The sequence below is a fragment of the Syngnathoides biaculeatus genome, chromosome 14 (assembly GCF_019802595.1).
Source record: "Syngnathoides biaculeatus isolate LvHL_M chromosome 14, ASM1980259v1, whole genome shotgun sequence".
Taxonomy (NCBI): Eukaryota; Metazoa; Chordata; class Actinopteri; order Syngnathiformes; family Syngnathidae; genus Syngnathoides; species Syngnathoides biaculeatus.
This window is the reverse complement of record NC_084653.1, coordinates 6,746,533-6,761,235: the sequence shown is the minus strand read 5'-3', so window position 1 is coordinate 6,761,235 and position 14,703 is coordinate 6,746,533. Positions and strand designations below refer to the sequence as shown.

Here is a 14,703-nt window from a genome sequence, read left to right as displayed (position 1 = left end):
AAATGTCACAAACAGTAACAAAGTTTTTTTTTTTAGTCCATTTAAAAAAAAAAAAAAAAAGTGGATTGGGTTAAGCAAAATAACTTAACGAGGGTGACTGAAAGGAAGGAAGGAAGGCGCTGTTTCGCGGGATGTAAACATGGCCGTCGTTACACCTTATAAACTGACTTTAATGCCACGTTATGAACATCGGGAGCACAGTTTGACAGCTAGGAGTTCTTGGTTGTTGACTAACCCTTTAGTCAAGCCTACATGAGGTTTTTCTTTGTAGCCTCTACAAGTCTGCAAGCGAAATGACTGACCCACCCCCTCTGCACAAAACTGCAGGCTAAACAGAGCAAAGAGCAAAAACCAAACCTAGATGTAGAAAAAAGAGTGAAGCGCTGTCAGAAAACAAGATCAAACAGGCTATTTACACAGGGGTGGCTGTCAGTGTGTGCCTTTGTCAACAATTACAGATACACCACTGTGATTATGTTTAGTTTTTGTTTTGCAAATCCAGCTGCTCAAAAGATAAAATGTTCCCTAAAGGACAAGTGTGGTACTTTTTGGACAATCAAGAGAAGGTAATTAAATTGTCCCGCAGGTTTCCTTTTATGTTCGACAAAGTTGACAATGAAGGAACAAGGTGCGGGCCGGGAGGTCTTAGTACACTGTACAGTAGTGTGTGGTAGACGTGTGCGTGGGCATGTTCACGTGCGTCTCCCTCAGGCCTCGCTCTCGCCGGCCGACGAGGTGTTCTGCACCTCCTCCTCCAAGATGGGCACGATCAGGTTGTCCTTGGACATGAGGTTGTACTTCATCACGAAACGCGTAAAGCGGTGACACAGGAATGTTTCATTCTGTCGATGCACAAAAAGAAAAGGTGGGTGGGAGTGATGTGTGACTGCGATTGATGCTCATTACAAACAAAAAGTGAGATATTTTGCTTTTGGGCAAGAAGCTAAAATGCACTACAGTTGAACTCGCGTATTCACAAATTGGCAGATTTTTTTTTTTTTTTGGGGGGGGGGGGGGGCATTTCTCTGACAGGCATTAACATTCTCACATTTCTCACGTTTAAACTGGTCGTCCATGGTACGTGGGGCAGGGGGGGTCAACGTGGGCAAATTGCTCCATAGCATTCTAAATTGTGCAAGTGCGCCGAAATGCTGCAGGGCCTGCCTGCCGCAACCCCCCAAGCCCATTCTGCAACATCTTTGTTCCTCACAATTATTTTGTCTCATTTGACCTATTTTAAAAAAACAATCAGTTGGTTGCTTTTACTTTCTCGATAAAATGTTTTTTTCCAATTGTGTTGCAAAGGCCTTCTCAGGAAAATTTTGTCTCTAGTTACAAAAAAAATTCTGGATACAAAAATAAAAAAATGGCACTGGATTCCACCAAACGTAAACATGTACCGCAGCTTGGTTTGAAAGCAGTGCGACAGAGCTGTTCTCCCATTGGCCACAGCTATTTCCATGTAAAATGCTTTTCTCCTTACGAATCTTTCATGCAATGGATTAATTTCGTATGTAAAGGTACCACTGTATCTTTGCTTTGTTTTTGTTTTTTTTTTTTGCATAACAAAAACTTGGCATTTTACAGACGTGAGTAGACGTAGACAAGGCAAATAAACATGCATCCAAATAAATTAGGACATTATGGAAAACTTAAAGATCAATTTAAAAAGTGAAACTCATATCCCTTCATTTCACACGGTAAAATATTTCATGACTACAGTTTTAAGTGATTATTTCCATGCCACACATCCTCACTAGTGTCACACATGCTGGAGCCTATCTGAGCAGACTGTTGATATCTGCCAGCCAGTTGCAGGGCTCATATAAGCAACCATTGACATTCAGATTCAGTCTTCAGTGACCCTACAATTGCCAATTGGGAACCAGACTGAAGGAGGATGAATGCTGTTTTGATGCCTACAGTCCTCCCACCATGAAGAAGTGGAGAAAACCAACAAAGAAGAACATGCACAAAGACATGCTTGTGCCCAATGGTGGTGGCAAAAAAAAGGTGTCTTCACTTAAAATGAAAGTCGAGTCGCTTCAGTGCAACACGTGGGAATCATTTCAATTTCTTATCCCTATGTATTGTTTAATAACTGCTATTTTAAAATTCCTTATAGTTTCACTTGAATCCCACAGATAATAAAACATCTTTTGCCTGATCACTCGTGTTTTCTTCAAACAACAGTACACACCTCACAAATTCTGCCGGGGTATGTAAACCTTATGAACAACTATTTCCCAATGTGTACATTGTTTTCCCCATCTACAGTGCTGCGTTGTTATTTTGCAAGTATACGCACCTCATATTTGTCAAATATCTGGCGGTGGTGGAAGTAGGCGTGAGAGAATATCCTATAAATGCGGCGACACACCGAACCCAGCTTTGCAACCGAAGACTCCTTAATGCTCACCCTAAAAGTGCAGGTCAAACAAATTAGCCCCAGGAAAACTAATGAAAGATACACACAAGGAACCAACCTGCTTGGGAAGTATTTGTTGCTATTGAGAAGACAGGCCGCTCCGTCCAGTGTGTGCCTGGTGTAGTCGATGGCAGGGCACTGCACATGCATCAGACACACACAAACACGCAATATTCAAAACAAGGTGGGAAGGGGGACGCCGACGACGACTCACCTCTTTGGGGGTCTTGTGGGCGGCGCATAAAAAGATCCACTGCTCGGTGGCTGTCATCTGGGTGCATGTGTCTGGATGACATTCGCTCTAGAAGACCGAACACCAACAACATCACACTGACACTTATGGCAACCATCATTAAAAACTACAGTAGAACCTCCAAAGATGGGTGCTCATTTCAAACTACAGTCTAAATTACTGGCTGAGGGTATCTGTCGTTGTATTAGTTGGAGTTTTATATGTAAATAATGTTAGTAGTATTAGTAAGTACTCAAGACTGAATAGTCATACAGGTATTCATCTTTAAAAAAAAAAAAAAACAAAAAAAACAATGATGCCTGAGAATATTCTCATTGATTGCAGCCTTTTCTTTCTCAGACCATTGAATCGATCAAAACTGTATTTTTCTGGGTGCCTTAGAAGATGTTTCGCATCTCATCTGAGCAGGCTTCATCAGTTCAAACAATGAGCCGTACTTAGGACAAACGAGCCTGAGTCGCCTGAGTTTCTCCAAACCATCTCAGGTTTCTTGCATGAACTAATGAATCCTGCTTGGATGAGAGGCGAAAAGTCTTAAGAACAGTGGAATTGCAATCAGTCCATTACCCCAAAGAAAATAAATAAATAAATAATGGGTGCGCCTACCTGCAGTTTGACCGCTAGTCCATTGAGCTCCAAGCAGAACTGCCTAGAGTGAACACATACATGGAAACACTTTTACCTGCAAAGTAACTAAATACAAAAAGTGCTCAATTTACAACTGGTCCGACAGCATTGGCGTAACCTGAATTTCTACCAAGTGAAGGTGGAACGCACCATCCTCTATCACTATTGTATACTAATGCATTAGTAGACATTTGTGTAAAAACGGCCAATGAACCGAAAACAATGAAATGAAGGACAATAATTACTTGTAACTTGAGCGGTCCCCTTGTGACTTACTCTTACACCGCTGCACACACTAGTTCATTACGCAGTTCATAATTTCGAAACACTGTATGTCCGAATACATCATAAACAGAGGACACTCCTGTCACCAGCGTGGTCAAAGTATATTATCATATTCATACCTGAGGTGCTCGTATTTCCACACTCCCTCATCTTGACCCTCGGGTGGTTCCAGGATTTTGTCGATATTGGAGCAATCCAATCGGATGTTCTGCTGAATGTACTGTGACACACAAGAAAAGGCAAAAACATAACCATGACAATGCACGCCAAGGTGCATTATTAGTACACTAAATCTATATACTGTGTTATTATTTTGCTGAAGACTTGAGTAAAAAAAAAAAAAAAAACGCTTGAGGTCAACAATCGGAACCGTAACAGATAAAACTTGTTAAAATTCAGTTTTCAGGTGAAATCTGAAAATGACCTGAAAATCTACGACAGTATAAAATTGTCATGCGAGTTTAATGTGATATTAAATTGACCCACTGTTCAACAATTCAGTGGTTTTACACAAATTCATACCCAAATGGCAAAAAATGTTTGATCCATAAATCAACCTAGGGATGGTCGATATGGCCCAAAAATGGATGATGACATGAGTATTTCATATCACTGAAGTTGGATGACGGGATGATGGGAATAGAGAGTATAAAGACGCACACTGTGTGAATTGTGTCCGACACCATATTGTATTGCATGCGATGTTCTGAAATTACACTGGAGACTCGGTTCAGCCTTGAACATGTCAATCCCCATATCCAAAATCATTTGAGCCCTCACTAATTTTCGAAGTTCACCCGTTGACAAAGACATGAACTGTCTAGAATTTTAATGGGCATATTTTAAGAGGGAGAAACAGAATATCAAAAAGAAATCATAAATGAAAGTATTAAAAAATACAAATTATTTTGCAATTCATTGAAGGAAATGAGTATTTGACCCTTGATCAAAACGTACTTGGAGAACCGCTTGTGGCCAGTACAGAAGTCAAACATGTCTTGGAGTTGATCAAGTTTGCTCACATCTCAAGAGGAATTTTGGGCCACTCCTCTTTGTCCAAATCCTTGAGGCTTTGAGTTTGTGCCTTTGCATCTTGAAGCTTCAGCTTCTTCCACAGATATCCTATTGGATTTTGGTCTTGAGACTGGTCAGGCCAGTCCATGACCTGAAATGTGCTTCTTCAGCTGTTCTTTCAAGCCTCATCCATGACTCGTTTTAAGTATTCTGGCTGAAAAAAAAGGTTGCCACCCTGGACACCCATATTTCCCTCAATGCGCTGAAGATGACTCGTCCCCTTGCCAGAAAAACACTGCCAATGCATATTTCTTCCACCCTTCCACCCTTGACTGTGGTGATGTTGTTCTTGAGGTCATGGTCTCAATTCCTCTCCTTCCAAACACACCAAGTAAATTGATTCCAAACTGCTCGATTGGTGTTTTTTTTATACATCTAACTTTAGATTAGGAATACTTTTCTAAATGGAGAGGAATAATCTGTGGCATCCATTTTTTTATAAACCTAGACTAAAATGAACATTTGACTTGTTTTTTTTTTTTATAACCGATATCACAGTCAAACTTATGACCTAAAAGTCAATTTGTGTGTAACTAACCCAATTGACTTAATATTTTGTAATTATTATTTCAGATAATTAAATATAGAGATGTTAAAACATTCATTTGGGTCTGTTTAGTATGTCAAATGGTTTATATGTCCAAGTTTTAACTTAACTTAAAGTTTTAAGCTTGTAGTCTTTTATTTTGAAGGATAAGGACAAAATTTGGATTTTGGCATTAAAAAAAAGTAACTCAATGCGGCAGAAGTACATTTTGAAAATGAAAGGAATAGAAACAAATGTAATGTTGATTCCTTTATCTACACAATGATGAGGCACAAGATTAGTATTTATGACACTATGAGACGAGATTTTTATGATTTGTGTTCCAATTAATTGTTATGTCAAGTTGCTAGTTTGACCTCTGGTGAAGTTTTAGCACCATGTTATTCCCCCCCCCCCCCCTGTCATTGTCTACGTTAGTTTGAAGACTAAAATCAATGCTAAAACCAGCAGTGCAAAAGTACAACCCACAGTTTACCTTGTTAGGTGACTCACTGTCAGCAAATGCGTATAGAGCTTGTCCATGTGACATCACCATTTTCACGGCGCCATATTTCCGGTCAAACAGAGCTGCTCGACATTGTGGGAGACATTGAACCGGAGGAGAATACAGTGAAGAAAATAAGTATTTGAACACCGTGCTAAATTGCAACTTCTCCCACTTATAAAACATGGAGGGTTCTGAAATTTTCATCGAAGCTGCATGTCCACTGTGAGAGGGATAATCTAAAAAGAAAAATACAGAAATCACAATGTATGATTTTTTTTAATGATTTATTTGTGTGATACAGCTGCAAATTAGTATTTGAACACCTGGGAGAACCAATGTTAATATTTGGTACAGTAGCCTTTGTTTGTAATTACAGAGGTCAAACGTTTCCTGTAGTTGTTCACCAGGTTTGCACACGCTGCAGGAGGGATTTTGGCCCACTCCTCCACACAGATCTTCTCTAGATCAGACAGGTTTCTCGGCTGTCGCTGAGAAACACAGAGTTTCAGCACACTCCAAAGATTTTCTATTGGGTTTAGGTCTTCAGACTTGGCTGGGCCACTCCTTGGTTTTCCTGGTGCCACGACCCATCTTCAATGCTGTGACTGAGGGAAAGAGGCTGTTCCCCAAAATCTCAGAATACATGGCCGCGGTCATCCTCTCCTTAATACAGTGCAGGCGTCCTGTCCCATGTGCTGAAAAACACCCCCAAAATATGATGCTACCTAGCCTTTACAGTAGGGACGGTGGTCTTGGGATGGAGCACATCATTCATCTTCCTCCAAACACAGTTAGTGGAATTATGACCAAAAACTTCCATTATGGTCTCATCTAACCACAAAACTTTCTCCCATGACTCCTCTGTATCATCCAAATGGTCATTGGCAAACTTAAGACGGGTCTTGACATGTGCTGGTTTAAGCAAGGGAATCTTCCATCCCATGCATGATTTCAAACCATGATGTCTTAGTGTATTACCAACAGTCACCTTGGAAACTGTGGTCCCAGCTCTTTTCAAGTCATTGACCAAGTCTTGTCCTGTAGTCCTGGTCTGATTCCTCACCTTTCTCAGGATCAGTGAGACCCCACGAGGTGATATCTTGCATGAGGAGATTGCCATTTTCGAATGATTGTTCCACCAGTGTACCTTTTTTCACCGAGCTGCTTGGCAATTTCTCTGTAGCCTATTCCAGCCATGTGGAGTTGTACAATTTTGTCTCTGTTGTCTTTGGACAGCTCTTTGGTCTTGGCCATGTTACATGTTTGAGTCTGACTGTTTCTACGGGGTGGACAGGTGTCTTTATGCAGCTAACGACCTCACACAAGTGCATCTGATACAAGATGATACATGGAGTGGAGGTGGACTTTTAAAGGCAGACTAACAGGTCTTTGAGGGTCAGAATTCTACCTGATAGACAGGTGTTCAAATACTTATTTGCAGCTGTATCATACAACTAAATCATTAAAAAAAAGCATACATTGTGATCTTGGTATTTATTAATTATTTTTAGATTATCAATCTCACAGTGGACATGCACCTACAATGAAAATGTCAGACCTCTCCATGATTCCTAAGTGGGAGAACTTGCAATAGAGCAGGGTGTTCAAATACTTATTTTCTTCACTGTATTTACAATGCCCGAGACCTGTTGTGCTGTTGGTTGTCACAACAGACAAGACATTCAGATATATTTAGAGGTCATTCTATAGAACACAAGATGAAAAGATCGATGGATTTCGGCAATTAAAGGTGATGGATGGAACCAAATACAAATGACTGTGTAGCGATCACTTCATTTCAAGTAGGAATTATTCTTCTCAATCTCAAATTAGAAGAAGTATTTATCATGCCAAGTGGACTCACTTGAGAACAATGTGCATTTAAAAAAAATTAATAAACAGTCTGTCACAGAGAGGTTTATGGAGGTTTACATGTGGCCGCAATATGCTTCTGTGTAAGGAGGAGACGACTCCCTGTTCTATTTTTTTTTCCCATTCATAGTAAATGAATGTGAGTTTGTGTAAAAGCAGGGGTCAATTGACCCCTCCGTACAGGGCACTTAACCACGCCTCCTGAAGTGACGTCACGCCACGTGCGCTGACGTCAGACAAACAATTGGGAAAAATATTGGCGCAGCAAGAAAGGAATAGAGCGAAACTGATTTCTCACTCGCATTCTTAGCTAACAGTGAAATATCGTTGAAAAGCAGACAGCAGGGTTCAAGTATTTCAGCGAGGGGTATTTCAATGGTATTTACATGCATATCGACGGAGAAACCATTGATATTAGCGCGAGATCTTTCCAGAGTCAGAGGAAGACCGAGAAGCCACATAATATAATATATTATAACCCAAAGACGAATTCGTCATTGACAGTTTCCTATTTTCGTGTTACATATCACACTTGTGTGCAGAATCTGTATGTGTATCTGTAGAGCCGTTTGTGAACCACCGTATGAAGGAAAAGAAGGCGAGGCTTGATTTACAAGTTGTTTCTCTCGTTTTCTTTGTGTAACGTCACGCGCTCCTCTCAATAATTATTCTTGAATTAGTGCCGACCGAGTACGACAGTCACTACTTTAGTGTCCTCAAACATCCTTCCTTCAGTCTTGGTGTCTCGGTGCACGTCGAAGGCTTTTAGGACTGCTAGTCCGGTTTAGCTTAGCTAATTAGCCGCGAACAATGGGACACGTTTGTGCAGTCAAATCATCGCAAAATATCGCTCAACACAGATCAAGTGTGACAATCATTCACATGTAGCTATATTATGCAAGCGAAGAACTGCTAATTCATTTATATGAGACATGTATTGAAAATCAAATTTAGGGTTTACCTTCGTGCAAACATATCTGTTCCGGTTGATGGATTCAGTTGATCATGCAGTCTTCCTCAAAGTTTTATCCATCAAAGACATTTTTCATACTGGGTCTTCGGTTTTGGAAAGGGTACGAATTGAACTCCACCAACTAGCCTTTCAGAATACCTGTCGTCACTATTATAAATTCCGTGACGACACCTCTTAACCATATCTATTGTTAAAGAACCCAAATACGCGATAAAACGCCAACAGAAGCTATACTGGACCATCCAGCCAGCATTGTCTGAGATTTGAGTCCGAGATTATGCAGATCTCTGGCCTCTGATTGGTCAGTGACGCGGATTGCAAAACATCCACGGAGGGGTCAATTATTTAACCATTGGTATTTGCATTGAAAAAATCTGAGTGGGTCCATCACTATGTCAGATTTATTCCTGATTGACAACAGATCCAGCAACGAAGTATTTGTATGGGTCCAGACTTACGCTTTCAAACTCTTCAGATACAAGTTTATATCCAGTTGTCCAAGACAAGTGTAAGGAAATTAACTGTCCAATTTCTTATCGGCGAAAACATTTACTTCGGCATTAAATATGGGTCCTCTCTGCCAAGTGTCTCTAATTTTTCCACGTACGTTCACCTTCTAAATGTTTAACGGTATTGGACAAAACTCTGGATGTTGTGCTATAAGACATTTTCGTTTCGTCTCAACGGAATTAATTTGCAACAATGCCTTGTTTGACCGGCAATATGGCGTGTCACATAATTTTATGACGTAGCAGCCACTGTGATTTGAGAGCGGGATCACGCGCCATCACGCTCGCAAATCTGCACAGTCGACCACGAAAAATCATGCGCGTAAAATTTGTTACGGGTAGAAAAAATAGATATTGAAAGACGTCGCTTATTTTGTGAAGTCTTGACATTAATTTACGCGTTTATTTCATAAACGTTAACTAAACAAGCCTGCTCCTATACAATCAGTATTCACCCTGAAACAGGAAATGCAAGTTTGGTGCTGATGTGAATATGTGACTTTCTAAGCTGAGTGGCCGCTTCCCTCTGAGAACATTCAGATTGAAGCCATGCACTTGTGAGGTATTGTCGACCAATTGCAAGGTGTTATTTTGTTTAACAATAACTACGCTGTCACATAAATCATACCCAGCAACAAGCAGTTGCACAAACATATGATGCCATTTCCTTGGTATGTTTCCTTCTTGAGTGCCTGGTGCCCCACCATTTTTGTTCGATTAAAAAGCACACTTGTGGCATTTGTAACTGTCTACTGAAATGTAATACTTATTAAACAACAAAGACACACATATCGCTATATATGGGTAAATATGCAGACATACCTGTTGAACAGCCAGGGTGCTGTCCATCTCCTCAAATGACTCATCCGGCCAGTTGTAGAAATCCTAAAAACAAGGGGAATGACGTCCTTATGTGACAAAACAAATGCTACAAAAACAATACAGATACGTACATGAGACACGTCTGCTGCAAAAACAAAAGGCAGTCGAAAAATATATAAAAATATATCTACGAAATGTGTCAACGTCCAATTTATAACTCATGACTCAAACGGCAGCTTGAGGCAAGCTAACAACAAGGAGGCTAGAACTACTTCGTGCAAAGCTCACACAATCAGAGTGTTCGTGTTGGAAAGACAGCGACTGTTGTTTGTTAACGACAGTCTTTATACAGTCGAAAATATGGCGTTAGAAAAAACTCACTGATGTTGACGCGCTCAAGAAACTAAATGGAGGAAATGCTAACGCCAGCTAGCAGGCTAGCACTAGCTCGAGCCTTTCCAACTGGAAGTGAGCAATCGACAATTTCGATAGAAGTCCGGCGGCAAAATCACACTATTTGAGCAGAGTCGACTCGCACTGTTTCTGTGTTTCATTTTAAGCGCTATTCGCCCATTGCCGGAGGCCGATAACGCACCTTTGCCTTGGTTCCAGGCCGATTCCTCCTGAGAACTGCAGTGCCCTCCGCCATGACCATCTCGACAGAATACCCGGATGTGGGCTACCCGCTGCCTTGGAGTGGCAGAGACAAGCACACTAACGACAAAATAATGTAGTTCTGTACTACGGTTATTTATTGAATTGCATTTTATACAAAAAATAAGAACTGACGAGCTGCAAATGTTCCATGCACCATTTACTTAAAAGCACACAATTTAACCTTTATTTATAGCCAATGCCTTTTGGACTTACAGGAGAGTTCGTGCAGTTGCAAGGGATACCTTTGAAGTATGAACTAATGGCTGCTCAGGTAAGAGGCAAAAAGTCTCTCAAGACAACCTGAAAAGTTCAACTGCGATCAATTGCATGCCTGACCTCAATAACTGAAAATATTCACAGGCAGGCGCAGTTGTATCCTCTGCATAGTCCTTGGCCAAGATGTCTGTGGGAGGTGCCCCTTATCTTAACCAGAGGAGCATGTGGCAGTGCCACAACCAGACCAAAAAGGACCAATTGGCAAGGTGGAAGGCAGCCGTTGCAAAATGAATGGCAGAAAGATGATCCAACACACCATAGCAGATGAGAGCTTGTAAGGAAGCACCAAGTCCCCGCCAGCAAGCATTTACTGCATCAAGACAACCACAGTTCTACCTTTGGCTATGGTATGGCGAGGGATCCTGGTTAAAGTAAGTCATTTTACACAAAAAAAAATATTTTACCAGAAGGAGAAACATCAACCAACACCCATCAGTCTTGTTTCCTTCTGATTTTCAAATAACCCAGATTTTTCATTTGTTGGACCATGACATCTTTATTTCAGAATAGCACAGGGTGTACAGGTCAATTCTAATTTAGAAGTTGTTCGTCACTGTCAACGTGACTCACGAATCAGGTTTAATGGGCGAGTTCAAGCCTTCACAGTTACAAGCTTTGTCATCGTCTAAAAGGGAGGTTTTTTCAACACCAAAAAGTGATGAAACATGGTGTAAATTGACACAAAAGCCAATAGCCCATTTTTATTATTGTAACAAAATGTGATTAGAATTATTTACAGATGACATAACATAGAAAAAAAACAAACAAATATGATTTCTTCTCTTGGAGGGATGCTTCTTCCACATCTTGCTTTATTCCACATATTTGCCCAGGATGTCACCATCGCGGAACAGAAAGTATTCCTACATGACAAAATAAGACGAGTATTAAAACCAACAAAAAAAGCTTGATTACCAAAGACGAAAAAGACACTACACCTTATCATCCAAAGTGACTTTAGTTCCACCATATTCTGGTAGGAGGACCTTCTCCCCGACCTTCACACTGACTGGTTGTAAATTTCCTTTCTGCCAAGAAAAACATCAGTCAAGATGCTTACATCACACCTGAAAGGAAAAAAAACATGCTCCAGATCCGGAACCGAAAACTGCCATGTTCTAAACCTGGTTGACAGATCCAGGCCCGACTGCCAACACTGTGGCCTGCAGCACTTTGCCTTGAGACTTCTCAGGCAGCATGATGCCCCCTTTGGTCACCGTCTCCGCCGTGAAACGCTCCACCAGCACGCGGTCGAACAGAGGCAGAAATTTTCTGAAGGCCTGAGGAATGTGAGAAACTTCTGTCATTCTGCTATGTGACTAGATGAGGGGGAAAAAAATCTGAAGCAAACCACTCCAAAAACAAAATCAGGCTACTTTGTCTGCATTGTGCTTGTGTGTGTGGTGGTGGATGGGATAAATGCACCATGTACTCTAAATTTTAGTAGATTAATACATAACTCTTTTTATGGGAAAAATGTCTTACTGTTTCAATAATAGTGTTATTAGAAGAGTATAATGTCTCAAGATATGTTTAAATTTTAAAGAAACATGCACCAAAAATTGAATATCACTGAATATTAAAAAAAAAAAAAGTTTAACCTCCAAGATCCTTACCTCATTATTTTTATAAAACATCTTGTAATGTAATGCTGCAACTTTGTGGATTATGAATTTTTTCAGGTCCTAATGTTGTCACAATAATCCTAATATACAACTGTTTTCTTATGACACATCGTTCTTTACAGTAATACTATTATTCCAGCGCCCTAAAAAACATTGCATACAATTTTGAATTTTGTCATGCATAATTACACCTTCTTTGTATACACCAACACATTTTTCCCCCAATTAAATGAAATAACATTGCCATTTTATTCTCAAAGACAACTGTCTTTAAATTACTTTTCTTCCTCTTTCCACAACTGACTTTTTTTTGGGGGGGGAACAATGAGTAAATTCTCCGATGATATCCGTTTACTCTTGTTTATTAGTGCATCAGTAATTTGTTATTTTTATTCATCTCTGTACCAAAAGAAATGAGATGCACACAAAACATCAAGTAACTTAGTTATTTAAGAACAAAACTGTAATGACTTCATAAGCCCACCAGCATGCCATTTAAGAATTTTGCTATTTAATCAACATTTGGCTTTTTTTTTTATTTTGGGTTTTTTTCAACTTAGAGCCAAATTAATACCATTTACAAATTATTTTTCGTTGTAGTCATGAGTTACACAAGCTCAGTTTTGGTTAAAATTTCACTAAAGTGTCACAAGGAATGATTAACAAGATGGGATGATTGGGTGGGTAGAGGGCAAAGCACATGACAAAAGTTAGTTCACAATTTTGTGGAGTCAAGTGAGGGGAATGAAAGAAGTCTTCTCTTGGATTTAGCCTGGAATTTGACTGAAGGAACATCAGTTGTAAAAGTGCTCAGTTAGGAGTGGCAGATGTTCACATGACCTTGAGTAAAGGTCATTTGTGGGGTGGGTTGGAGAGAGTTGGTTGAAGGCTATGGGGGTTACTTCATTTGACCTGCAAATAAGAAACCAAGGACTTTTCCATTTATTTTTAGGTTTGTGCACATTTACAGCATCTATGGATCTGTTGCACTGACACATTGGCTCACGGTTTTAACACTACACAGTACATGGGTTAAAATGGATGGATAAGTTGCATTATGGGTATGATTTCACCCCATGCCTCTCTAATTCAATTGAACAATGCAAAATTAAGAGTTAAAAAAAAAAAAACAACAAGAACCTCGATGGCTCATGATGGAGAGGGAACTGTTTCCAGTCACTATCCTTTCACCAATTGATTTTTTTTATAACACTGGTGATATTTAATTTAACCTTCTTTTGTCTATCTTTACCATCACTTTTCCCTTGCAATCAATGGTCCCCTTCAGAGATGGAATCGCACACAACAACCAAACTCAGATTATAGCGCCATCGATTCATATCCATATATTAATACTATGGAAACGAATCAGTGTTTAAGAAGTAGTTGCAGCTTTTTTTAAATGCGTGAAATACACCCCAGATAGGAGTTCATTCATTAGGTAACAGGTTAACATACCTCTATATTATGCCTCGCCCTTGTAAAGTTTATTTTTGATACAATGTTTAACAAATATGAGTCAAATGTTTCCTCTGTGGCATGACCTTGTCAATGGCTGGTTATGGAAGGCTATTATTGCATGCTGCTGGATGCTAGCCCGCAAAATGTTAGCACGAGAACTGGTAGGGTTACGAACTATGTCAATTGTATTTTATATGCAATCACAAATCTATATATATATATATACACACAGTTGTGTGGCGTCTTACCATGACTTAATCAATGACGTCTGGAGATCGAGGACGTGTGGGTGCCACTTGAGGTTGTTCTCGGCGAGCGTGGATATGCCAACCTAGAGAAGGGAGATCGCTCCACGTGAGGAAAGGAAACGTCCAGAAGGATTGTGCACGTGCGCATGCGCCCTGAGTGCGACCTTCAACTGCTATGCAGTGAGGAAATTCTACATTTAAAAAAAAATTGAATTAATTTTATGTTTTGCAAACGAATGTGGATTATTATTACAATAATTTCGATGAGGAATAACTTTACACGCCACGACTTTTTACTTTTTAGTCAAGCTCCTTGTTGAGCAACATTGCACAATGTCAACTTTGACCTCTGTTTTTTTCCTCCAATAGCGAGGAGAATTTTCTAGAAAAGTCAGCCCCGGAACGAGCATTTATTGATTAAAACTCGTCATTTCCAAAGTAGTGGGGCAATATACATTCATATTTGTCTTTTTTATGATGAAATAATGATTCATAGTGAAAAGCGGCTCAATTTTCTCAAAGATGAAAGTCACAAAACAGTGCTTGTCGTGTCGGATAT

General features: G+C 40.0%; 1 protein-coding gene across 5 annotated transcripts; it reads right to left on the bottom strand.

The window, feature by feature from the left end:
• Positions 1 to 570: 570 nt before the first annotated feature.
• On the bottom strand, positions 571 to 14,658 carry LOC133511836 (MOB-like protein phocein). 5 transcript variants are annotated; one of them, XM_061840815.1, is made up of 9 exons: positions 14,145 to 14,658; positions 11,935 to 12,090; positions 9,878 to 9,940; positions 3,713 to 3,813; positions 3,288 to 3,330; positions 2,643 to 2,729; positions 2,487 to 2,566; positions 2,309 to 2,420; positions 571 to 842 (listed from the first exon to the last, which is right to left on the bottom strand). In XM_061840815.1, the coding sequence occupies exons 1-9, from the start codon at positions 14,145 to 14,147 to the stop codon at positions 708 to 710; spliced, it is 780 nt and encodes a 259-aa protein (XP_061696799.1). In that variant the 5' UTR covers positions 14,148 to 14,658; the 3' UTR covers positions 571 to 707. The 5 variants fall into 5 exon arrangements, with proteins under 5 accessions (XP_061696799.1, XP_061696795.1, XP_061696796.1 ...); XM_061840811.1 differs by lacking the exons at positions 11,935 to 12,090; positions 14,145 to 14,658 and adding exons at positions 10,473 to 10,591; positions 10,748 to 11,621; XM_061840812.1 differs by lacking the exons at positions 11,935 to 12,090; positions 14,145 to 14,658 and adding exons at positions 10,473 to 10,567; positions 10,748 to 11,621.
• Between the last annotated feature and the right edge of the window lie 45 nt (positions 14,659 to 14,703).